This window comes from Catharus ustulatus, chromosome 10 (genome assembly GCF_009819885.2).
Source record: "Catharus ustulatus isolate bCatUst1 chromosome 10, bCatUst1.pri.v2, whole genome shotgun sequence".
NCBI lineage: Eukaryota > Metazoa > Chordata > Aves > Passeriformes > Turdidae > Catharus > Catharus ustulatus.
In genome coordinates, this window is record NC_046230.1 from 17431355 (window position 1) to 17451839 (window position 20485).

The 20485-nt window shown below is 62.0% G+C and overlaps 3 protein-coding genes across 6 annotated transcripts; 2 read left to right on the forward strand and 1 right to left on the reverse strand.

The window, feature by feature from the left end:
* The first annotated feature begins 1050 nt into the window (after positions 1–1050).
* On the forward strand, positions 1051–3658 carry LOC117000938 (intestinal-type alkaline phosphatase-like). Its single transcript, XM_033069048.2, has 10 exons — positions 1051–1228; positions 1345–1460; positions 1534–1708; positions 1806–1978; positions 2052–2186; positions 2265–2331; positions 2449–2587; positions 2681–2889; positions 3031–3147; positions 3366–3658. Exons 1-10 carry the CDS (start codon positions 1051–1053, stop codon positions 3650–3652), a joined length of 1596 nt encoding a protein of 531 aa, XP_032924939.2. The 3' UTR covers positions 3653–3658.
* A 713-nt stretch (positions 3659–4371) lies between these two features.
* On the forward strand, positions 4372–7609 carry LOC117000937 (intestinal-type alkaline phosphatase-like). 3 transcript variants are annotated; one of them, XM_033069047.1, is made up of 11 exons: positions 4372–4435; positions 4950–5066; positions 5180–5295; positions 5517–5691; positions 5830–6002; positions 6092–6226; positions 6315–6387; positions 6471–6605; positions 6715–6906; positions 7024–7134; positions 7221–7609. In XM_033069047.1, the coding sequence occupies exons 1-11, from the start codon at positions 4372–4374 to the stop codon at positions 7481–7483; spliced, it is 1554 nt and encodes a 517-aa protein (XP_032924938.1). In that variant the 3' UTR covers positions 7484–7609. The 3 variants fall into 3 exon arrangements, with proteins under 3 accessions (XP_032924938.1, XP_032924937.1, XP_032924936.1); XM_033069046.2 differs by lacking the exon at positions 4372–4435 and having other exon boundaries at positions 4736–5066; XM_033069045.2 differs by lacking the exon at positions 4372–4435 and having other exon boundaries at positions 4736–5066; positions 5517–6002.
* A 7-nt stretch (positions 7610–7616) lies between these two features.
* Positions 7617–17887, reverse strand: ECEL1 (endothelin converting enzyme like 1). 2 transcript variants are annotated; one of them, XM_033069043.1, is made up of 18 exons: positions 17628–17887; positions 15322–16207; positions 13479–13547; positions 13213–13323; positions 12539–12631; positions 12227–12351; positions 11600–11822; positions 11361–11459; positions 11189–11263; positions 10632–10735; positions 10374–10432; positions 10173–10224; positions 10011–10078; positions 9801–9925; positions 9488–9553; positions 9188–9283; positions 8657–8733; positions 7617–8420 (listed from the first exon to the last, which is right to left on the reverse strand). In XM_033069043.1, exons 2-18 carry the CDS (start codon positions 16063–16065, stop codon positions 8321–8323), a joined length of 2286 nt encoding a protein of 761 aa, XP_032924934.1. In that variant the 5' UTR covers positions 16066–16207; positions 17628–17887; the 3' UTR covers positions 7617–8320. The 2 variants fall into 2 exon arrangements, with proteins under 2 accessions (XP_032924934.1, XP_032924935.1); XM_033069044.2 differs by lacking the exon at positions 17628–17887 and adding an exon at positions 17433–17611.
* Positions 17888–20485: the final 2598 nt, after the last annotated feature.

Below are 20485 nucleotides of genomic sequence, written 5' to 3' on the forward strand. Positions count from 1 at the left end.
GCAGGTGTGCTGGCATGGGCTGCCCCAGGACACCCAGTAGGTCAGGCACCAGTTGGCAGTGTGTGACTGCTTGGAGAGGGAACCAGAGGACGATGACACCAAAGCCAAGATGTCCATCCCCCGCTACCCCTCAGCCCAGTGTCCCCCTCCTCGGGTTTGTCTCAGGGCAGACCAGCCAAATCCAGCCTGGCCCAGCTCAGCCTGTCTGCAGGAACAGCCCTTTGTCCTCTGCTCTCCCTCCCACTCCCCAGGGTCCTGCAGGCAGCCACCCACAAGGGAGCTGGGGCCCAGAGGTGCCCAGGTCCACAGGGACAGGCTGGAGGTCCTGCCTTGCTGGTGGGGGCAGGGATGGCCCCGGGGGTGGGGGGCGAGGGCTCCGGGAGGGCTGGGAGATAGTCTGTGAATGTTATCAGCCCATCGTCTCACGGGACAGTGAAGAGCCATAAAGGACTGTCCCCTCGCCCTGGACTAAAGCAGCATTCCAGGAGGGAGCCGGGATGGGCAGCATGGAGCTGCTGCTTTCCCCTGGAACCTGCCTTCTCCTCTGCTTCCTCACCGAGCTCGCTGCTGCAGCCTCTGGAGACAGGGGACGTATGGGACAGTGGGGTAAGAGCCTCCGGTGGGGGATGCTGGGGCTGGTGTCACTTCCCTGGGGATCTCCATGTCACCTCCCCTTGGGATACCAGCAAAAGGGAGCCCTCACAGCCACCTCAGGGTGCTCTGACACCACAACCTTTGAATGGGTTGGTCTCAGCCCCCCCAAAGCAGGCCCTGCCCCCCATCCCTGCTGCTCCCAACCCCCATCCCTGACTTGGCATAAAGTGACCCAATAGTCACAGCCAGCCATGGTTACCGAGCCCTCACTCCTCAGGGTCCTCATCCACGCTGCCAAGAGGCACAAGGGACTCCTCTGCCAAACTGTACCTCAGTTTCCCTTCTGCAGGTGGTTTCTGAGCAATACTGGTCTGCAGAACACCATGCTGATGTCCAAGGGTTTCCTGGTCCTCCGTGGGGGGGGCTTATAGGAGCTAAATTCACCTCGGGTAGGAGATGGCCATGCTGGACCCCTGGCGATGCACCTGGAGGCTCCCAACTCTGCTCTCACCTCCAGATGCTGAGAAAACCCCGGGCTACTGGAATAAAGGGGCCAGGAGGAGGCTGGAGTTGGCCCTGGCCTTGCAGCCAGCAGCACAGCGAGCCAAAAACATCATCCTGTTCATGGGTGACGGTGAGTGCCCCGGGACGTGGCTGATGAGAAGATGGGGCTGGGGCAGTGCCTGGGGAGGGCAGGGCTGTCCCTGCTCCCAGCCCCCCTGCCACCCAGTGACTCGGACATGCCCACAGGCATGGGGCTGTCCACCATGTCAGCGGCTCGGATCTACAAGGGGCAGCTGGCCGGTGGCTCGGGCGAGGAGAGCGTCTTGGCCATGGAGACCTTTCCCCACATGGCCCTGGCCAAGGTGAGTGGGGCAGTGCTGGGGGGACACTCCTGCTGCCCCTGCTTGGAACCCCATGCACCCCTCTTGCTTCCAGACCTACACCATCGACCGGCAGGTGCCCGACAGCGCTGGCACGGGCACCGCCTACCTCTGTGGGGTGAAGGCCAATGCCAAGACTCTGGGACTAAGTGGGGCAGCCGTCTATGGAAAATGCCACACCACCTTTGGCAATGAGGTGGACTCTGTCCTGCACCGGGCCAGGCTGGCGGGTACGCGGCAGCAGGGAACCATCGGGAAGCCAGGCATGGCCATCCAGTGCCATGCAGGACTGGATGGACTCCCTGTAAACCCTTGCCCGCACTGCAGGCAAGTCTGTGGGCATCGTGACGACCACGCGGGTGCAGCACGCATCCCCCGGGGCAGCCTACGCGCACTCGGCCAGCCGGGGCTGGTACGCTGATGCCAACATGCCCAAGGAGGCCCTGCAGGGTGGCTGCAAGGACATCGCCTACCAGCTGGTGCACAACACTGACATCAACGTGAGCTGGGGAGCGGGAGCGGGAGGGAGGGGGCACCAGCAGCACTGGGAGGGTCTGCTGAGCTCCCTGGCAGGTGATCCTGGGCGGTGGGAGGATGTACATGACCCCCAAGCGGACTCCGGACCCCGAGTACCCAGAGGACCCGGATCAAAATGGCACCAGGAAGGATGGCCGGGATTTGATTGCTGAGTGGCTGAGTGCCAAGCAGGTAGTGTGCAGGGGAAGAGGGAATGTGATTCTGGGCACAGGGGTGTGCCACTGGCACTGGCTCTGCTCTCGCTGGCAGGGTGCCCGCTACGTCTGGGACAAGAAGGGCCTGGATGCGGTTGAAGACTCTGTGAGCCACCTTATGGGTAGGAGCGTCACTGCCTGCACCAATGGCAATGCTTCCTCCTCCTCCTCCCCTCTCTGGAGGTGTCTGCAAGGGCACAAAGCAGCCCCGGCATGGACCCTGCACCCTCCTCCCCCAGGCCTCTTTGAGCCCAAGGACATGAGGTACGAGCTGAACCGGAACACATCCACAGACCCCTCCATCGTGGAGATGACGGAAAAGGCCATCCGCATCCTGCGCAGGAACCCCAATGGCTTCTTCCTCTTTGTGGAAGATGAGTAGCTCCAGGCGGGCAGTGTGGCTGGGGCTGAGGTGGGATGTGGGTCCTGGGAGCAGGTGGCCATCCAATGGGACCAGAAAGAGGGTGACAGCCACGTTCCCCGTGCAGGTGGCAGAATCGACCACGGCCACCACAGCGGCCGAGCCAAGCAGGCGCTGATGGAGGCGGTGATGCTGGACCGGGCAGTGGCACGGGCAGGCGAGCTCACCTCCCCTGCTGACACCCTGACCGTGGTGACAGCTGATCACTCCCACGTCTTCACTTTTGGGGGCAGCACACCACGTGGCAACTCCATCTTTGGTGGGTCCTAGACAGGGGCAGTGAGCATCCCTCTTTCTACCTCAACCTGTTGCTCCCACGGGAGGCTGAGCATGCCCAGGCAGGGAACTGGGGAGAGGTACCCAGCTGGGACAGAGTGTGACAGCATCTTCCCTGTGCCAGGGCTGGCCCCCAAGAAAGCCAAGGACAAGCGAGCCTACACCAGCATCCTCTATGGCAATGGTCCTGGCTACAGCATCCGTGACGGGGCTCGTCCAGCTGCCAGCCTCCCTGCTGCAGGTACGAGTGCTGGGGACATGGCAGAGCCACAGGGTGGCTGGGGACAGCATCCCACTGGCATAGCCATGGGTGCCACACAAGGTCCTGGTGCCACTGGGAGGCCCAGGAGTACTTGGGCAGAAATCACGCTGATGCAGGAATGATGGGAGCTGCCCCCCCGACCCCGTGACATGCCAGGGAGCCAGACCCCCAGCCTCATCTCTCCTCTCCCCCTGCAGAGGACAAGGACTACAGACAGCAGGCAGCTGTGCCCCTGGAGACAGAGACTCACAGTGGGGAAGACGTGGTGGTGCTAGCCCAGGGTCCCATGGCCCACCTCTTCCACGGGGTGCAGGAGCAGCACTACATCGCCCACGCCATGGCCTACGCCGCCTGCCTCGAGCCCTATGCCGCAGAGCCCGGGTGCAGGGCAGCCCGCAGGGCCTCCCATGGCACACAGTGCTCCCCACAGCCCCTGCTCGCCCTCCTGGCTCTCTGTGTGGCTGCCCTCATAGTGAGGGGCTGAGAGGCTCTGGCTGAGTTCCTCTGTGGACAGGACCAAGGGATGCAATAAAGCACAGGTTGTTTGTCTCCATCCGCCGTGCAAAGGTTCACAGTGGTGGTCACCTCCTGAGGTGCCCCATGCCTGCCTCCCCCGTTGGCTGTGGCTCCTGGTTCTCCCCTGGGACCAGCACTGGAGGCACTGGGGTGAAGGAGATGATGAAATGTGGTGAGGAGAGGCAATGTCCTCCCTGGATTTGCTCAACTGGGGCACAGTACACCTGGGTTGGTACATTCTTGTCAAGGGCTGAGCAAGGAGCAGAGTTTTAGTCTGCATCTGTGGATTTATTGTTCAAGAAAGCCTGGGCAGACAGCAGGGTGCTCAGTGCACAAGTGACCCCAGATGCTTCCCATACTCACTGTTACCCCAGGTCCAATGCTCAGAGCTGCCCATGGCACTCTGGGACAGGGCATTGCCCTGCCTGGCACCACAGCACCATGGCCAGGGCAGAATTTCCTGCCAGCACTGCACATCCTCTTGTCCCTGCATCTGTCTGTGCCCCAAGTCCATCTGTGCCCAGCAGGCACATGATGTTGTGCTGAGGAGGTGCTATCAGCCCAGCCCCACGGCCTGACCTGCTGATCCCCACGCACCCTGCTAGGGCTGATCCCTGTCCAAAGTCCCTTCCCAGGTCTACTGCATTTACAGACACTGCCAGCAGTGTTGGGCTGTCAGATCTCATTATGCAGCTCCTGGCATCCCTCATCCTTTGCCTCTGCGCAGGGCTCAGCACCGCTCTCATCCCAGGTGGGGACGAGGATGGGGATGGGTGCCTGGATGGGTGGTGGCAGTGGGTGTCCAGGGAAGCTGGGGGTCAGCCTGGCTGGCCACAAGCAGGACTTGGGGAGGGGAGCTGGGCCTGCCGAGCTGAACAAGGATTAATGGAGGTTAATTACCCCTGCTCTTCTGGGATTTTTGAACCTGTTTTCCCCCAGGTTTTTACTTGCTTCTCTGCTGGGGGCTGGTCTGGAGAAAGTGCCTGTATCCTCCACCACCACTCCCTGCCATGGATTTGGCCCCATCCCATTCACCAGATAACTCCTCATCATGTCTGGTTTTGCTGTCCCCCCTTCTTCCCTGCCCCTAGACCCTGGGGCCAGGCAGTCGGTGCAAGCCTGCACCCCAAATAGCCCCCTGAACCACTTGGTCCATGTGAGAGGAGGGTCCAGCATGGGAGTGCCCAGGGAACAAGTATCCCTGGGGTGCCCCAGGGATGCACGTGCTGGAGAGCTGGGACTGAGGGGTGTTTGCACTGTCCCAGTGGAGGAAGAGGATCCATCCTTCTGGAACAAGCAGGCAGCTGCAGCCATAGAAGCCTCCTTCAAAATCCAGCCCAAGATACGCCAAGCCAAAAACCTCATCCTTTTCCTTGGGGATGGTGAGTCCCACTGGCACCCCTGGCAGGCAGGCTGACATGGCCAGTACTCTGCTGAATGGGATGTGTGGAGGGCACCTGGTCCAGAGGGTGACCAGGACCCTCTCTCTGCCCAGGATTCGGTGTCCCCAGCATCACAGCCACCCGCATCCTAAAGGGGCAGATGAAGGGGAAACCGGGCCCTGAGACCCCTCTTGCCCTGGATGCTTTCCCCTACGTGGCACTCTCTAAGGTAAATTCCAGAATGCTGGAAAGGGGCCATGGTGATCCTGGGCATGGGGCCTTGGTCATCCCAGGCATGGGGCTGCTGGCACCTCAGGGCTGCACATGTGTTGTGCATGGGGTCCCTCCCCATCCCGCACGTGTCCATGGGTGAGTGAATGAGCATGGCAGGAAGTGCTGGGGGGAGACCCCACTGGGGATCCCTGCCCTGAGCCCCTCTATCCTCGGCAGACCTACAATGTGGACAGGCAGGTCCCTGACAGCGCAGGGACAGCCACAGCCTATCTCTGTGGGGTGAAGGGCAACTACCAGACCATTGGGTTGAGCGCGGCCGCCCGCTACTCACAGTGCAACACCACGCGTGGCAATGAGGTGTTCTCAGTGCTGAAGCGAGCCTCTGATGCTGGTAATGGGGGATGCAGGGCTGGGGGGACCCTGTGTGGACAAGGGGTGCCACACTGGGGGCTTTCCCCCCATGAGCATCCCATAGCTTGGTGGTGGGGACCCTGTGTTGCCCTTGGGCCTGATGAGCGGGGTTTGGCAGGGAAGGCGGTGGGTATCGTGACCTCGACGCGGGTGCAGCACGCGTCGCCCTCGGGGACCTACGCGCACGTGGTGAACCGGGACTGGTACGCGGACGCCAACATGCCCCAGGAAGCGCGGAACCAGAACTGCACGGACATCGCCTGGCAGCTGGTCCACAACGTCAACTTCACCGTGAGTGCCCGCGCACAAGAGGAGGAGAGCAGGGACAGACACCTCTCAGGGCAGCCCCACTAATGCTTCATCCACCTCATCCTCTCCAGGTGATCCTGGGTGGCGGTCGCAAATACATGACCCCCGTGGGGACACCGGACCCTGAGTACCCCACCAACAACCAGACGAATGGGACACGTGAGGATGGGAAAAACCTCATCGACATGTGGCTGGAGGCACGGCCGGTGGGTGACATGTCAGGGACAGTCCTCTGCCCCCTGTCTCTAGCACAGGGCCAGGCACCCACTAACCCCTTGAGGGATTTGCCCACAGGGTACCCACTACGTCTGGAACAGGACAGAGATGCTGGCTGCTGCTGCCAACCCCAGTGTGAAGTATTTGATGGGTAACAAATGGCCCCTGTGCGAGGACCCAACAGGCGTTGGGACACCCAGACACTGATGTTGTCCCCAACACATCCCCTCACAGGTCTCTTTGAACCCGGGGACATGAAGTACAGTGAGGTGCGTAACACCACCATGGACCCGTCACTCACTGAGATGATGGAGGCAGCCATCACCATCCTGAGCAGGAACCCAAAAGGCTTCTACCTCTTTGTGGAAGATAAGTTGGGGCTCGTGCCCCTGGGGTCAGTGGGAGGGAGTGTAGGGTGGGGGTAGGAGTTGGGTGTGCTGCTGTTGGTCCCCAGCCTACTGTGGGTGCCCATCTGCAGGCGGTAGAATCGACCACGGCCACCACGATGGTGCAGCCCATAAGGCACTGACGGAGGCGGTGGAGTTTGACAATGCCATCGAGCGGGCAGGCAGCCTGACAAGCGAGGACGAGACCCTCACCGTTGTCACTGCTGACCATTCACATGTCTTCTCCTTCGGTGGCTACACCCTGCGTGGCTCCTCCATCTTCGGTGGGGCTTTGCCCTCTTCTGGGTACTGCCAGCCCTGTGGCACCCTAACTGTGGCCAGAGGGGTGATACCGGTGTTCCTTGGCTGATCCTCCTCCTCCTCCAATGCCCCCTCCCCAGGTCTGGCCCCCAAGACAGCCCTTGATGAGAAGAACTACACATCCATCCTCTACGGGAATGGGCCAGGATACCCAGGCTCTAACAGACCCGACGTGGACGCAGAAACAGCCAGTGAGGGCACAGAGACCATGGCTGGGTGGTGGGGTGGGGTTGGGGGCCATCATTTCCCCCCTCACCCCTTTCTCTCCTCTCCCCAGTGAATTATGAGTACCTGCCACAGGCGGCTGTGCCCCTCGACTCAGAGACCCATGGTGGTGAGGATGTGGCCATCCTGGCCAAGGGCCCCATGGCCCACCTGTTCCACGGGGTGCAGGAGCAGACCTACGTAGCCCACGTCATGGCCTACGCCGCCTGCATCGAGCCCTACACCGACTGCCGCCAACGGGACTCTGCCGCTGGCATCCATGCCACCGCCCTGGTCCTGCTCCTGCCTGCCCTCCTTCTGGCCCTCTTCTACTGATCCCATGTCCTTAGGGCACCCCACGGGACAGATGGCAGCTTTCTGAAGCATCCCTGGTCTGGATGCAGCAGCCATGGGGACACCGAATCCCAGGCAGTGGGTGTTAAATAAACGCAGGCTGTGACACTGGTGGGACAGGTGTGTTTGTGGAGTGGGGGTGCCTGTGCCATGTGGGCAGGGCTGGGGGTGCTGACCACTGCTCCCATCCCCTGGCCACGGCCCCTGGCAACCACCCAGCGTATCCAGTGCTTTATTGACCAGAAACAGCAGCGAAAAATACAGCAGTGTCCGTGTGCCTGTGCTCCCAGGCAGGCTGGCATCGCCTGGTTCTGGCTCTGCCACCGTGCCCCACCCCGGCAGGGCTGGTGCATGGACAGGGTGGGGCTGGCATGGGGAATGCCAAGGAGGGCACCGGGCAGGGGAGGCTTTTGGCATGGGGCCACCCCATAGTAACTCTGGAGTCCTCCCCCTGCCTTGACTGATGCTGGGCTGGGTGTGGTAGCACTGGGTGAAGGGTTTGGGGTGGGTGGACAGAAAAGGGTGTACAGGGGTGCCTGGGCGTGTCCTCGTTCCTCCATAGGGAATGAGGATCCCTCGGTGCACAGGGCAGTGGGTAGGAGGGTGATGGGCAGGAGGCAGCTGCCCAACCCAAGTGTCTCTGCTGCCTACACCCCTATGGCAGGTGCCTGCCTTTGGGATGACACCCTGTGACACCCAAGGGTGGCCCCTTTACCTGGAGAATAGGAAGGGGAGATAGGAAGTTGGGGAGTGGGTACAGGGTGTCACCTAGGCAGGGGTGGGGATGGAGTGTCCCAGCCTGCTGGAAGGGGATCGGCCTCACCACACCGAGCACTTGTGCACCGGGTTCATGGGCGAGTTCTTGGGGCAGTGGAAGACCCGTCCAAACTCCTCAAACTGCGAGACACTGCCCAGGACCCTGCCGGGAGAGGGGAGGACCTCAGAGCTGGGTCTCCCCTGCCCCCCACACTGCTGCCTAGCACCCCACTCAGGGCACATGCTCACCCCGACCCCTGCAGCAGGGATATCACTCAAAATCTGCTGGCACCAGCACTCTAAAGAGCGCTCATCCCACTTTGCACAGCACTGACACCTGTGGGGAAGGCTGGCACCCAGCATGCCCCCAGCCTGCCCCATTTTGGGAGCACCCAGTACCTGTAGTGCTCCGGGGCGTGCTTGTCTGTCAGCACCTGCAGGTAGATGGACTGGGATCGCCGCTTGATGCACCAGTTCTGCAGGGGAAAAGGTTCCATAGAGAAGCCACATGGGGCACCCTGGGTCCTGGTAGCCACCAGGACATGATGGCCCTTCTGGCTGCAGTGGTGCCCTGGTTGAGTTTGTTATTGTAGGGTCTCCCAGAAGCTTGTGTACATGGTATAAGTGGGCTGGGAGAGCATGGAGTCATGTTTGTTATTGTAGGGTCTCCGGGGTTGTAAGCTGCCTGGCTGCAGGGCCTCCTGGAATTTTGGGATCGTATGTATTTGTTACTGTGGAGCCTCTGGAAGTCGTTGGCGACACCCTAATTTATTATTACAGGGTCCACAGGAGCAACAGGACAGTGTGAGGGGCTGGTTCAGGGCTGAGCTCTGTACCCTGAGCCCAGGCCCTGCTGATGCAGCCAAGGCCAATTCCTGGCCATGGGTCCTGGGTCCCCCAGGTCTCTCTTCCCCTCCCTTTGAGGCTCACCTGGGCAAAGGCGATGAAGAAGAGCTGGTCGTGCGTGTATTTCATGTGGTGCAGGGGGTGCTCGGGGCCATGCTCCCGCACCCACTTCTGGTAGGCCTGGAGAACAAGGGGTGCTCTCAGCATGGCCTGGACACTCCCCCAAACCCACCCTGAACCCACCCCCAGGCCCCCAGCAATCAGGATCATGCCCAGCCCTTGCTGCAGGGAGTAAGGAGGGGCTGGGGGGTCTCCTGCCCACTCAGTAGGGATGGCATAAGCAGCTGCCCCAGGCCGTGACACCCAGGGTGGGGGGACACTTACGTAGTAGGCGAGTTTGAGCCCCCCCATGTCAGCAATGTTCTCCCCCAGTGTGTGTTTGCCATTCACCTGCGAAGAGAGGAGAAAAGACAGCATGAACAGAGGCGTCCCCATCCCCACCCCGGCACCGAGGCTGCACCCAGTGCCCTGGGGAATTTCCAGGCTAAGGTGTGATGAATTCTTGGGTTTCAGGGCTGGGCAGGGCAGTGTCAGCTCTCCTGCAGGCACCCAGCCCTAAGTGATGGAGCAGCAGGGACCCCACCGTGGGACTGTTGTGCCCTGCTGGGCCCTGCCCGGCAGGACAGGGGGGTCTCACCCTCTGGTTGTAGACGGTGAAGTTGTCGTAGAGGTTGACGATGCACTGCGCCTTCTTCAGGAACTTGCTGTAGGACCGCTCTGTCCACCAGTGCACCAGGTTTCCATGCCGGTCATATTGTCCCCCTGCCAAGGCAACCATCATCTCCAGCAGCCCCAAGGGAACTCACCCCAACCTCACATCCGAGCAGGATACGGGAGGGACGCTCACCCCAGTCATCATAGCCATGAGTCAGCTCGTGCCCAATGATGGTGCCAATCCCACCATAGTTCAGCGACCTGTTGGGTGGGGAGCAGAGGTGAGAGGGTGGCAGGGATGGGGGTGACCCCATGATGTGGACCCCCCCCAGCCATCCCCCAGCCCCACACTCACTGCGGGAACTCGGGGTCGTACAGAGTGGGCTGCAGGATGCCAGCAGGGAACACTGGGGACACAGGAGAACATTGCAGTTGGGTGTCACCCTGCCCTGTACCCACCCACAGCATCACACAGCACCGGGAGAGCCTGGGCCTTGTCCCATCCCAGATCCTCCCCACTCACCCCAGGGGCAGATCAGGGGCGGGCAGTGCTTACCCATCTGGTTCTTGTTGGGCAGGTAGTAGGCATTCAGTGCCTGGGGAGGCAGCAGCCACCTGCAAGGAGGGACAGCAGTGCTGGGGTGCAGAGCACCCAGGGAGATGGAAGTGCACAGATGGGGAACAGGGGGGCACTCCTGGCATTCCTGTGCCCTTCTGCCTACACCCCATGGGGTGTATCCAGGCATGGGAACAGGGGACACTGGTGGCACATGCTGGACCCCTCCATGTCCCCCCAGGGCAAGGGGATACCCACGCAGACTTGTCCACCTCCTGCCGGATCTTCTTCACCGAGAGCCTGATGCCAAAGGCGATGCTGTTGAGGATGTTCTTGAAGTAGGTCTTCTCATCCACCTCAAACTGGGAGGGCACAGCCACATCAGGGGAGATGCCAGCCCCAAGAGTGCAGAGGGCAGGCCTGTGGTGTTTCCCCACCCCTGTGAGCCTTGGTGACTGTGTGGATGTGACACAAGTGTGTTCTCATGTCCCGTGCTGTGTGCCCACAGGGGCAGCTGCTTTTCTGTCAGGTCTGTGAGGTCCCTGAGCCACGCCAGCACACCCCAACCCTTGCCAAGGATGAGGCTGAGCTCTGGGGGCTGCAGTGTGGGGAAGGAGACACCATCCCAGACCGCAGGGTCTGTATGGCACTGCTGGTGTGGAACACCCTGCCAGCAGGGAGCACAGTGAGCACCAGGAGGGAGCTTGTTTTGGGGTGGCATCTCCACAGACCCTGATGAGGATGGGGACCATCTTCCCCCACCATGTACCCCACCATGTGCCCATGCCCTCACATGCTCCTGGATTATCCCTTGCCTCATATTCCTTGTCGATGGCCTCTGGCTTCAGGAGGAAATCGGGATATCCAATCATCACCATCATATACCGGAGCTGTGGGCAAAATGAGTGGTGGGTTCAGGCCCCTATCCCATGTGCCCCTGTGCTGGTGATGGGGCCAAAGACAGGAGTGCATGCTGGGGGTCTCTACCTTGGCCCTGGCTGCTCTCCGTGTCTCCTCGTCCATCCAGTCCAGCTCATCCAGACGCTGGTCAAGGATGTATTTGATGTCCTCCACCAGCTGCTGCACCTACAGTGGGTCACCATGGTGCTGGCACGGCATCCCCACCATCCATCACCAGCCAGACAGCCCTTGGTGGGGGCAGGAGGCACTTTGGCAAGGTGATTGGAGATCATGGTGGCTTCATGCCCGTAGGCAGCATCACCTACCTTGGCTTTGCTGGCAGAGGAGAAGTGCTCCTCAACGAAGAGAGCTCCCAGGGCCATGCCGAAGTGCTTGTTGGCCTGGCTCAGGCAGATCTTACCCAGCTCAAGCTGCTTCTCATTGCCCTCCATCTCCTTGGAGAGCTCGTGGATGGCATCACGGAAGGGGGTGGAGAGGTGCTCGCTCAGCACCACCACGATGCGCCACAGCATGTAGTTGTGAAGGATCCTGTGACAGGGACAGCATCAGCCCTCAGCATGTCCCCAGGCACAGGGCACAGGGGAGGGTGGGAGCATGCACCAGGATGGGGACACCCGTGCTCAGGGACACCTCTGCTCAGGGACACCGGGGGGCCATGGCTGGTGGGGGGCACAGGGACAGTCTGGCACCGTGTCCCTCCCTAATGTGTGATGAGTCTGGTGACCTCTAGCGTGAGTGGCTCACCAGGTGTCCAGGCACAACCAGGATGCTGTGGGGCTCACAACAGTGCCTTTTCCCACAAGCTTTCCTGGATTTTCTGTGCCCAGTCTGACCTTCCCAGGGGGAGGGTCATATTGGGAGGTTCCAGCCACAGCCTCCCTTGCCAGGCTGGGAAAGGTGCCAGGGCCACAGGGGGTGCCAGCCCCCCTCACCTGCTGGGTGTCACACGGATGAGGTCGGACACTTTGTGCATGTAGTCGGTGGCCAGCAGCACCACCTCCTCCTCCTCCGAGAAGTTGTCATGGAAGATGCGATCCAGCAAGCGCTTCCACTTGAGCTGCCAGGGCAGGAACTGTCAGAGGGGCATGGGGACCCCCATCCCATGCCACCCTGGACCAGAGGACTGCATTATCCTCAGGTGGATTCAGCTGGCACAGGTGCTGGGCATGGAGCGGAGGGACTGGGACAAGTGTGGGGCACAGGCAGACGGAGGACAGGGTGACAGCTGGCACCAGGGTACTCACCGTGGGAGTGATGCGCTGCAGCTCGGCCAGGGTCACTTTGTGGTACATGCTGCCAACGTCCCTGCGCACATCATCATACTCAGACACTGTGATCTGTACAGGGTGAGCATGGCTGTCACCATCCCACTGCCCACCTTGGGGTGACACAGGAATAGCACACTGGGATGGGGCACAGCTCTGGGGAAACAGGGCATCTCTGGTGTGGGTACTGACCCACATCCTTCCCACTCCCTGCCCCAAGAACCCTCTGCTGCCAGTGGGACCCTGACGGTTGGTGAAAAGGTTCCCAAGGAAGTGGGTTATCTGAAGAATTGGCACACATGTCCCCCCAAGGGTCCAGACTGAGGTCCCCAAGACCTGGATATGGAGTCTACAAGGGCCCAGAGTGGCCTCACAAGGAGTAGATTGGGGCTGGAGTGGTTGTCCCAAGGGCTGGAACTGGGGGTTCTCAGGATGTGGGACTGGGTCTTGAGCTCTGACATAAGATCCTCAAGAGGCTGAGATTTCCAAGTTCCGGATATGAAGGTTCCCAGGGGCTGGGAGTGGAATTGCCCATGGAAGGATTCGAATGGGATTGTTCAGGAGCAGATACAGACATCCCCAAAAATCTGTGACTGGGATGTCTAAAGGCTGGACAAGGGCACCCCAAAGATCATGGCACACATCCCCCTCACATTGGCGAGGTGCTGCTCCAGCTGCAGGATCTCCTGGGCTTTCTGCTCCACGTGCTCAGCCCCCAGAAGGGTGAGCAGTCGTTCCATGAACACTCGGTACGCAGCCAGGATCTGTTCAGAGGGAAGGGATGCTCAGTGCCCCCCACACTGTCCTGTGACACCCCAGTCCCCAGCACTGCTGGCAGTGGGGTGCCCTCTGTATGCCAACTATGCTGGGTGCTGCTCCCTCTCCTGGTGTCCCCAAGGCATCGTTGTGCCCTCCTCACCTTCTCGCTCTCCTCATCCTGCCCCAGGTACAGAGTCCGTTCGGGCAGGGTCAGCCCGTCCTGGTCGATCTGGGAGCAAGAGGCAGGGGCAGGGGGTGAGCAGAGGGAGGGGGCTGTGCTGAGCCACACCCCTCACCTTCCCCATATCGCAGAGTGCCCCTGGTGTCCCTGGAGCCAAAGGATGGCAGTGTGCTGGAACAGCCCCAAGCACGGGCGCACCCGTGCCTCAGTTTCCCTCCTGCTAGAGGCTGCTGGAGCTGCAACAGGCAACATGCAACAGGCTGGGCGTGCTGGGCAGAGAGCAGGACCCTGCTCCATGGCCTGACTGGCACATAGGCTGCCTCCTAGCCTGCCCTATGCTGCCACCACTCTCTGCCACATCCCTGCTCCCTGGTGTCCCCTCACCTGCCCAAGGGCCAGCCCCACTCCTGTGCTGCAGCCTGCATGGCGAGCTGCATGGACACCCTCGCTCTCCACACACACCCCTGCTGTGCTGCAACCACAGGCACAGCCTCCAACCCATTCACACACCTGAGCGCACTTGCACGTGTGCACACAAGCACACAGGTCACTCGCCTCTCGGGACACACACCTATGGATGCTCACATCCCTACACACGCACCATCCTTTTCACCCTGCTCTATGCAGTCACACACACAGAGAAGCACGCACTCTCTCCTCTCTGTCTCAGCTCCCGTAACTCAATCACCAGCCCCCCTCCACTCACACAGCCCGCACACCCACGGGCACCTCCAGCCTTCCTCATCACCCCCGTCCCCTTTGCTTCTTTAGACGGCTGCTGAAACCCGCAGCCTTCACACGCACCCCCAGCCCCCTCATGCGCTCTGTCCACTCACACCCACCGCGCACCCACCCAAATCACCCCTCCCCGGCACCCCAAGCCCCGACCCCCAGCCCTGCCTGTCACACCCATCTCCCCCCCACGCCCACGGTGTCCCACCCCGCGCACTCCCGGTCCCCGCTAGCCCGCCCACCCTTTCCCTGTGACAGACGCTCCCTCTAGTGTCACACACGCGCGGCTCGGACTCGCCAGCGCGCCGCCCGGCCCCGCACACCCACTCACACCCATATCCCACAGCACCACCATCTCACAGGGAACGGGGCGGCTCGTCACCACCGCTGTGTCCCTCCAAAGCCCTCGTCATCACCACCACCTCGTCCCTACCACGCCATCCCGATGCGCACCCGTGCCCACCCTGTCCCTGCTATGCCCATCGCCGAGCCCACCACGGCAGCCCCGCTGTGCCATTGCCACCATGCCCACCACTGCACCCCCACACCCACCAAGAGACCTGGCCAGCCAGAAAAAGCCCGCCTGTACTCTGGTGGCACCACAGGGTGAGAGACGTGGTCTGGCGGGAGTGGGAAAGACTGACAATGGGAAAATGCCCTGGCACAGTGCTGGGGGGATGGGGTGGTGGGCATCTCCCTGCCTCTACCTGGGGCTTGGCCCCTGTGTACAGGTGGCAGCCACAGTGCCAAGGTGAGGGGCTTGGCTGCCAGCACTCTGGAGACCCTGGTGCCCTGCTGGGCTGCCCTCAGCAGCCAGGCAGCGGCACTGCCTCACCCTGCCCCTGTCCCCAGCCCTGCCCTGGAGGTGCCACCCTCACCACAGGGCAACCTGACACAGGGGTCCCATGCTGGGAAGACAGGAGGGTCTCCAGGGACAGGAGGGGTCCCCACCCCAGCCGTCTGTTAGAGCCAAGCCCACACACTGCGCAGACACCCAGTGCCACTCGCAGCGAGGACAGTGACATCAGGCAGGTGTCAGCACTGGCGGGGGCTGGGGCAGGGGGCAGCCGCAGGGCCACGGTGCCCTCACCCGGATGACGTAGCGGGAAGTGTTCCTCTCGTCCAGGCTGACGGTGAGCGAGAAGAGCACGGCAGCGCTGTACACCCCCTGTGTCTTGTAGAGCAGCTCGTTGATGTCCCTGCGGTCCGGAGGGGCATCCCAGCCACCGCACTCCCCAATGACCTCCAGCATGGGCCGGGGGCCGAGCCGATCGATCTCAGCCCGGTCCAGGCATGAGCGGAAAAACTCCTTGACCTTCCTCTCTGCCGAGGCGCGGGCTCGGCGCCGCACGGGGCGGCTCAGCAGCGCCCGCAGCTTGGCCTCGTTCTGCTCGGCGATGGCCCCGATGGTGCCGTACACCACCTTGTCCTCAGGGATGCCGTGTCGCCGGAGCCAGCCGCCACAGGCGAAGGAGTAGAAGTCCTGGCAAGGGTCGATAGAAGCATCCATGTTGGCGCTTAGGAAGCGGGATGCCCGCAGGAAGGCCTTCTTCTCCTGGCACCCCTCCAGGCAGTAGCTGTCCCCTTCGGCCGCCAGGTACTTGAGCACCAACATGCACGTCAAGATGACGCAGAGCCCCGCAGCAAAGACCAGCCCTGAGAGCAGACAGACCTCCCGGCGGCTCCAGCGGGGCAGCCCCCCTCGGCGCTTCTTGGCCCCTGCGCCCAGCTGCAGGGCGAAGCCATTGGGCAGGGTCCCGCTCTGGTACTTGCTCACGTACTTCACCTCCTGAAACTCATCGTAGTGTGCTGTCAACGAGTAGGTCTTCTCCATGGCCGGGGATGGGGCTCGCCGCCAGCAGCACTGGTGCGGGGGGCTCAGGGCAGGTGGAGGGCAGGCTCAGGCAGCCCACAGGTCATGCTGGAGCCGTGCCAGCCACAGGGAAGTGGTGATGTCCGGGTGAGTCAGGAAGCTCCTAGGAAAGGCAGAGGAGATGGATGAGAGGGGGGGTTGGGAGGAGCAAGGGCGGGGGGTTGCTACTTGTCGTCATTGCTGCCTGTATATCCATCCCCATGTATGGCCCACTGGGGGCACTGGGACTGTCCATAGTGCCAGGAGCTTGGTGGCACCTCTACCCCATGGCTGTCCCCTCTGCCAGTTCCTTTAGTGACAGGGCAGGGTCCTGCCTGCATGATGGCAGGTTTCAGTCCCTGGCACAGCTAATCTCACACCCCCCATACCCACACAGTGCTCCAGCCAGAGCACCCCTGCTGGGTGGATGTCCAGGGTGTTCCAGTGAACCCAAACTCAACACCATGAGAACCCTTCTCAACCAGAGAGAGCACAGGGTTGCCACCCCCTCTGCGTGGGGTGTGGATGAGGTGAGCAGCTTGGGGAAGAGAGGTTTTGGGGGGATTTGTGAGAGGAGGTGTTGGGCTGGGATGCTGTTGGCTGGCTTAGGTGGTGTGGCCCCGCGTTGGGTTGTACGGCCAGTGCTGCGCCATGGCGGGTGCTGTTGCATTGTGCTGTGTGGGGTGGTGGTGCGCCGTGTTGCATTGCGTTGTGTCAAATTGTGGCACGGTGCGTGATGTGTGAACAAAGTTAATTCCAATGTGGGGGGAGCCTTGGACCCCGTGGACATCTCACAGCATTCCCCCACAACCACCACCACCATCCACCCAACCCCTCTCTGCTGGCTGGTGCCCGACGGGCAGGGGTGTCTAGCAGGGGTGACATGCTGGGGAGGAGGGTGTCTGTCCATGGGGAAAGGAGGGTGGGGACATTGATGGGTTGGGGGAGGGTGCTTCAGAAGGAGACCCCACTTCTTGCGTGGTCCAGAATGGCATCCGGATTTGCAGGTGGGAGAGGACGCGTTGGGGACAAAGAGCTGCTCGGGAGGTGGCCAGTATCCTCACAGCGGGGCTCCCCGGGGCCCCGTTCCTTCGTCAACTTGGGCAAAGTTGTGCCCCGCGCAGCAGCCCGGCAGTGCCCGTGCCAGGGAGCTGCTGCCGTCGGAAAGTTAACGGGGACGGCAGCCGGCACGGCAAGGCGTGGGGGGCCGGCGGATGCCCAGGAAGCTCGAGGGATGCTGCTCAGTACGTTGCCTGAGATGCTCAGGGGATGCTCAGGGGTTCCCGGGGGATGCTGCCCGCGATGCTCGGAGGAGGCTGCCTGCCCAGGAGGTTCGGGAAGGTGCTTACCGGGATGCTAGGGAAATGCTCGGGATGTGCTAGGGAGATGCCGGCCGGGATGATGCCTTTGGTGCTCGGGGGCATGCTCGAGGGATGCTCGGGAAGTGCTCCCTGGGATGATTCCCAGGATTTTCGGGGGATGCTCGCGGGGTGCTCGCCGGCATGCACGGGGATTGCTCTCCGAGCTGCTCGCGGGGTGCTCACCGAGGTACTCGAGGGATGCTGGGGTTTGATCTTCGTTCTGCTGCCGGGGAAGTACGCGGGTGCTCCGGGGTCGCTCGCCGTTTGCGCACCGAGATACTTGGAGGATGCTCCCGGGATGCTGGGACGCTGCCGGGATGCTCGGGGACGCTGTCCGGGATGCTCGAGGGGTCCTGGGGGTGCTCACCGGCTCTCTCGGGGGGTGTCAGGATGCTGCTGGGGGCTGGCCGGCCCCGCGGCACCCGTCCGGCTGCGCGCCCCGCGCTCCGCTCCGCGCCCCGCGCCGCGGCTGGCGGAGCGGCGGGGCCGGAGGGAGGCGGCGGGGCGGGGAGGGGGTGGTGTCTCCAGCCCGGCTCTCCCGCAGGCCAGGCTCCATTAACGAGATTATTATGCAAAAGAAGCAGCCCAGTGCCACCCGCCAGCCTTACCTCATCCCTGCCGGCGGGGAGGTAGGGCGGGGGTGGGTCCCTGGGCCCCTTTACCCCGGGGGGGCTGGAACAAGGCTGGCAGTGCCAATCCGCCTGGCATTCCCCGTCCGGGGACCCTACCGCCACCCCCCGCCAGCCGGACACCCAGGATGGGCACGGGTGGGCACGGCCGACGGCCTGTGCCAGGAGCATCCCGGCAGCGCGGCACCCCCTCCCTGCCTGGGCACCCTGGGGGACCCGTCCCGTCCCGGTGCCGTTCTGCCAGGGTGGGTGCAAGGGGACAGAACTGTGGGTGGGCAGGAGACAGAGCCTGGAAGGCTCTGGCTGAGAGGGTGGGCACAGGGATGGCATGGGGTGGCACGAGGAGAAAGCCGTGCATTCAAACACACACGCGAAGGTCCGGGAATATTAAACTGCATTGCAGATAAATCCCCAACATAAATATCGTGAGCTGCTCTGCCACGGGGGGGCCCAGCAAGGGGATTTATAGCCCAGCAATTCCCACGGTGACCCCCTGCAGTGCCTGGCTACTCTGGCCCCCCGTGGTCGTCCTGCCTGTCGTGCTCAGGGGTGCCCTGCTACCCTCACCCTGCCATGCCAGCACATCCCTGGGTGCTCAGAGGGGGCTCTGGGTCTCCTGTGTGCTGGGGAGGGACAGCACACACTGGGTGATGTTCTGCAGCCCTGCTTGCCATGGCACAGGTGGCTCAGTGATGTGGGACCTGTCTTGTCCTGTGGGCACTGTGGGCTGGCCCCAGGCACAGCTCTCAATACCCAGGGCTGCTGAGGCTGAGCTTTCCTGTGCTGGGGTGCTGGGCATGGCCCGGGCATGGTGCCTTCTGCAGCAGAGACACAGCATCAGCAGCACAGGCAGTGGCACACATGTACATCACACGTACACACACACTGACATGCACCAGCACAGACACACTCTGCCTCCACACACATTCTCACACTCAAGCATTCACTGCCATCCACATGTACCCTGGCACACTGAACACAAGCTCAGGTGATGCAGCTCAGATTTCATGGGGCACATGCCAAGGCAGAGAGAATCATATGCCCCACAGGAGAGACACCCCCGGTTTGGGCATCCCAACCAGCCAGGTATCACCAGGCCCAGTGGGATGCAAGGGCACCAAGTCAGGCTGCTTCATGGGTGGGCACAGGGAATCCAGCCCTGCTGCTCCTGAGGGTGCTGGCTGGAAAACAGGGGCATAGGACTGGGTGCCATTCACCAGCCTCCCCAAGGCTGCACCTAGCCAGCCCTGAGACACATTTGTACCTTGGTTGGAGCATGATGGATGCACGTGGGGGGCGGGGAAGGGCCTGGTGTTATTAACAGCCCTGGGTATTTCTCCAACAGGGCTGTAAAAATTAAAGGCGTGTGGATATAAAATAATGGATAAATCTGAGCTGGCCGCAGAGTGCTGCGGTGTCCCGCAGGTGTTGGCATCTCAAAAAGCCAGGGTGCAGCAGGTGTGGGATGGGCACCTGTGTGTAAATACGGGGCTTCAGGCAGTGCTTGTACCTGCTTATAAATTCTAACTTTCCAAAAAAAAGTCTGCTGAGTGCCCTGAGAGGACGTGCCGGCAGTGCCAACCTGTGGATCTGGTACTGCGAGGCAAGCAGCTACTGCCGGAGCTGGGATGGAAGAAAAGAGTTTACCCCTTTGCAGGCTGGGCTGGGGGACAGGACACCTGCTTCTGGATGCCCAGCCCACACACACCCAACAGCAGGATCCGTGCCATCAGGCCAACACGGGCAGAGCTCACCAGGTGGGTGTGATAATCCCGTGGCCCAGCGCTCACCTGATCCCGAGCAGACTCCGGGCAGCACCCAGCTCGCCAGCCGCACTCCGCCCTGCCCATCCCGCGGGCCACCCCGCCGGCATCCTCATTTTCTCCAAGATTAGCCGCGGCGCGGGAGCCTCCGCGCATCGCCAGCAGGTGACAAATAAGATTTTTCCACTCTCCCGAGCACCCGGCATGGGTCTGTCATTGAAAATGCAAAGCAGCGCGGTGCCAACCTCCGCCACCCGCTCTCACCTCTGTCAGCCCCTCAGTGCTGAGCACCCAGCCAGATTGACTCCCCCACCATCACCGCTGGACCCCCGCTCCACTCGCCGTGCTCCCTCGGCAGTGCGGGGGTGCAGGGCACGGTGCCTTCACGCCAATAAAACAGGGCAGGTTCCCGGGGGGTTCTTATAGGGTTGCTAGTTTGGGAGGGTCAGCCTGGGTGGGCAACGCGGTGTCACGGTGTCCTTTGGGCGCACCCACATGCCTGGTGGAGATGGGCACCAGCGGGGGATTGGCCCTTATGGCAAACACTTGGCCCAAGACTTGCCTGTTTAGGGTGGGCATCACCCCACAAGTCCCACCCCCAAGGAGCCCCATCCCCAGCACCCAAGGCGGGAGTACAGGAGTGCTCCAC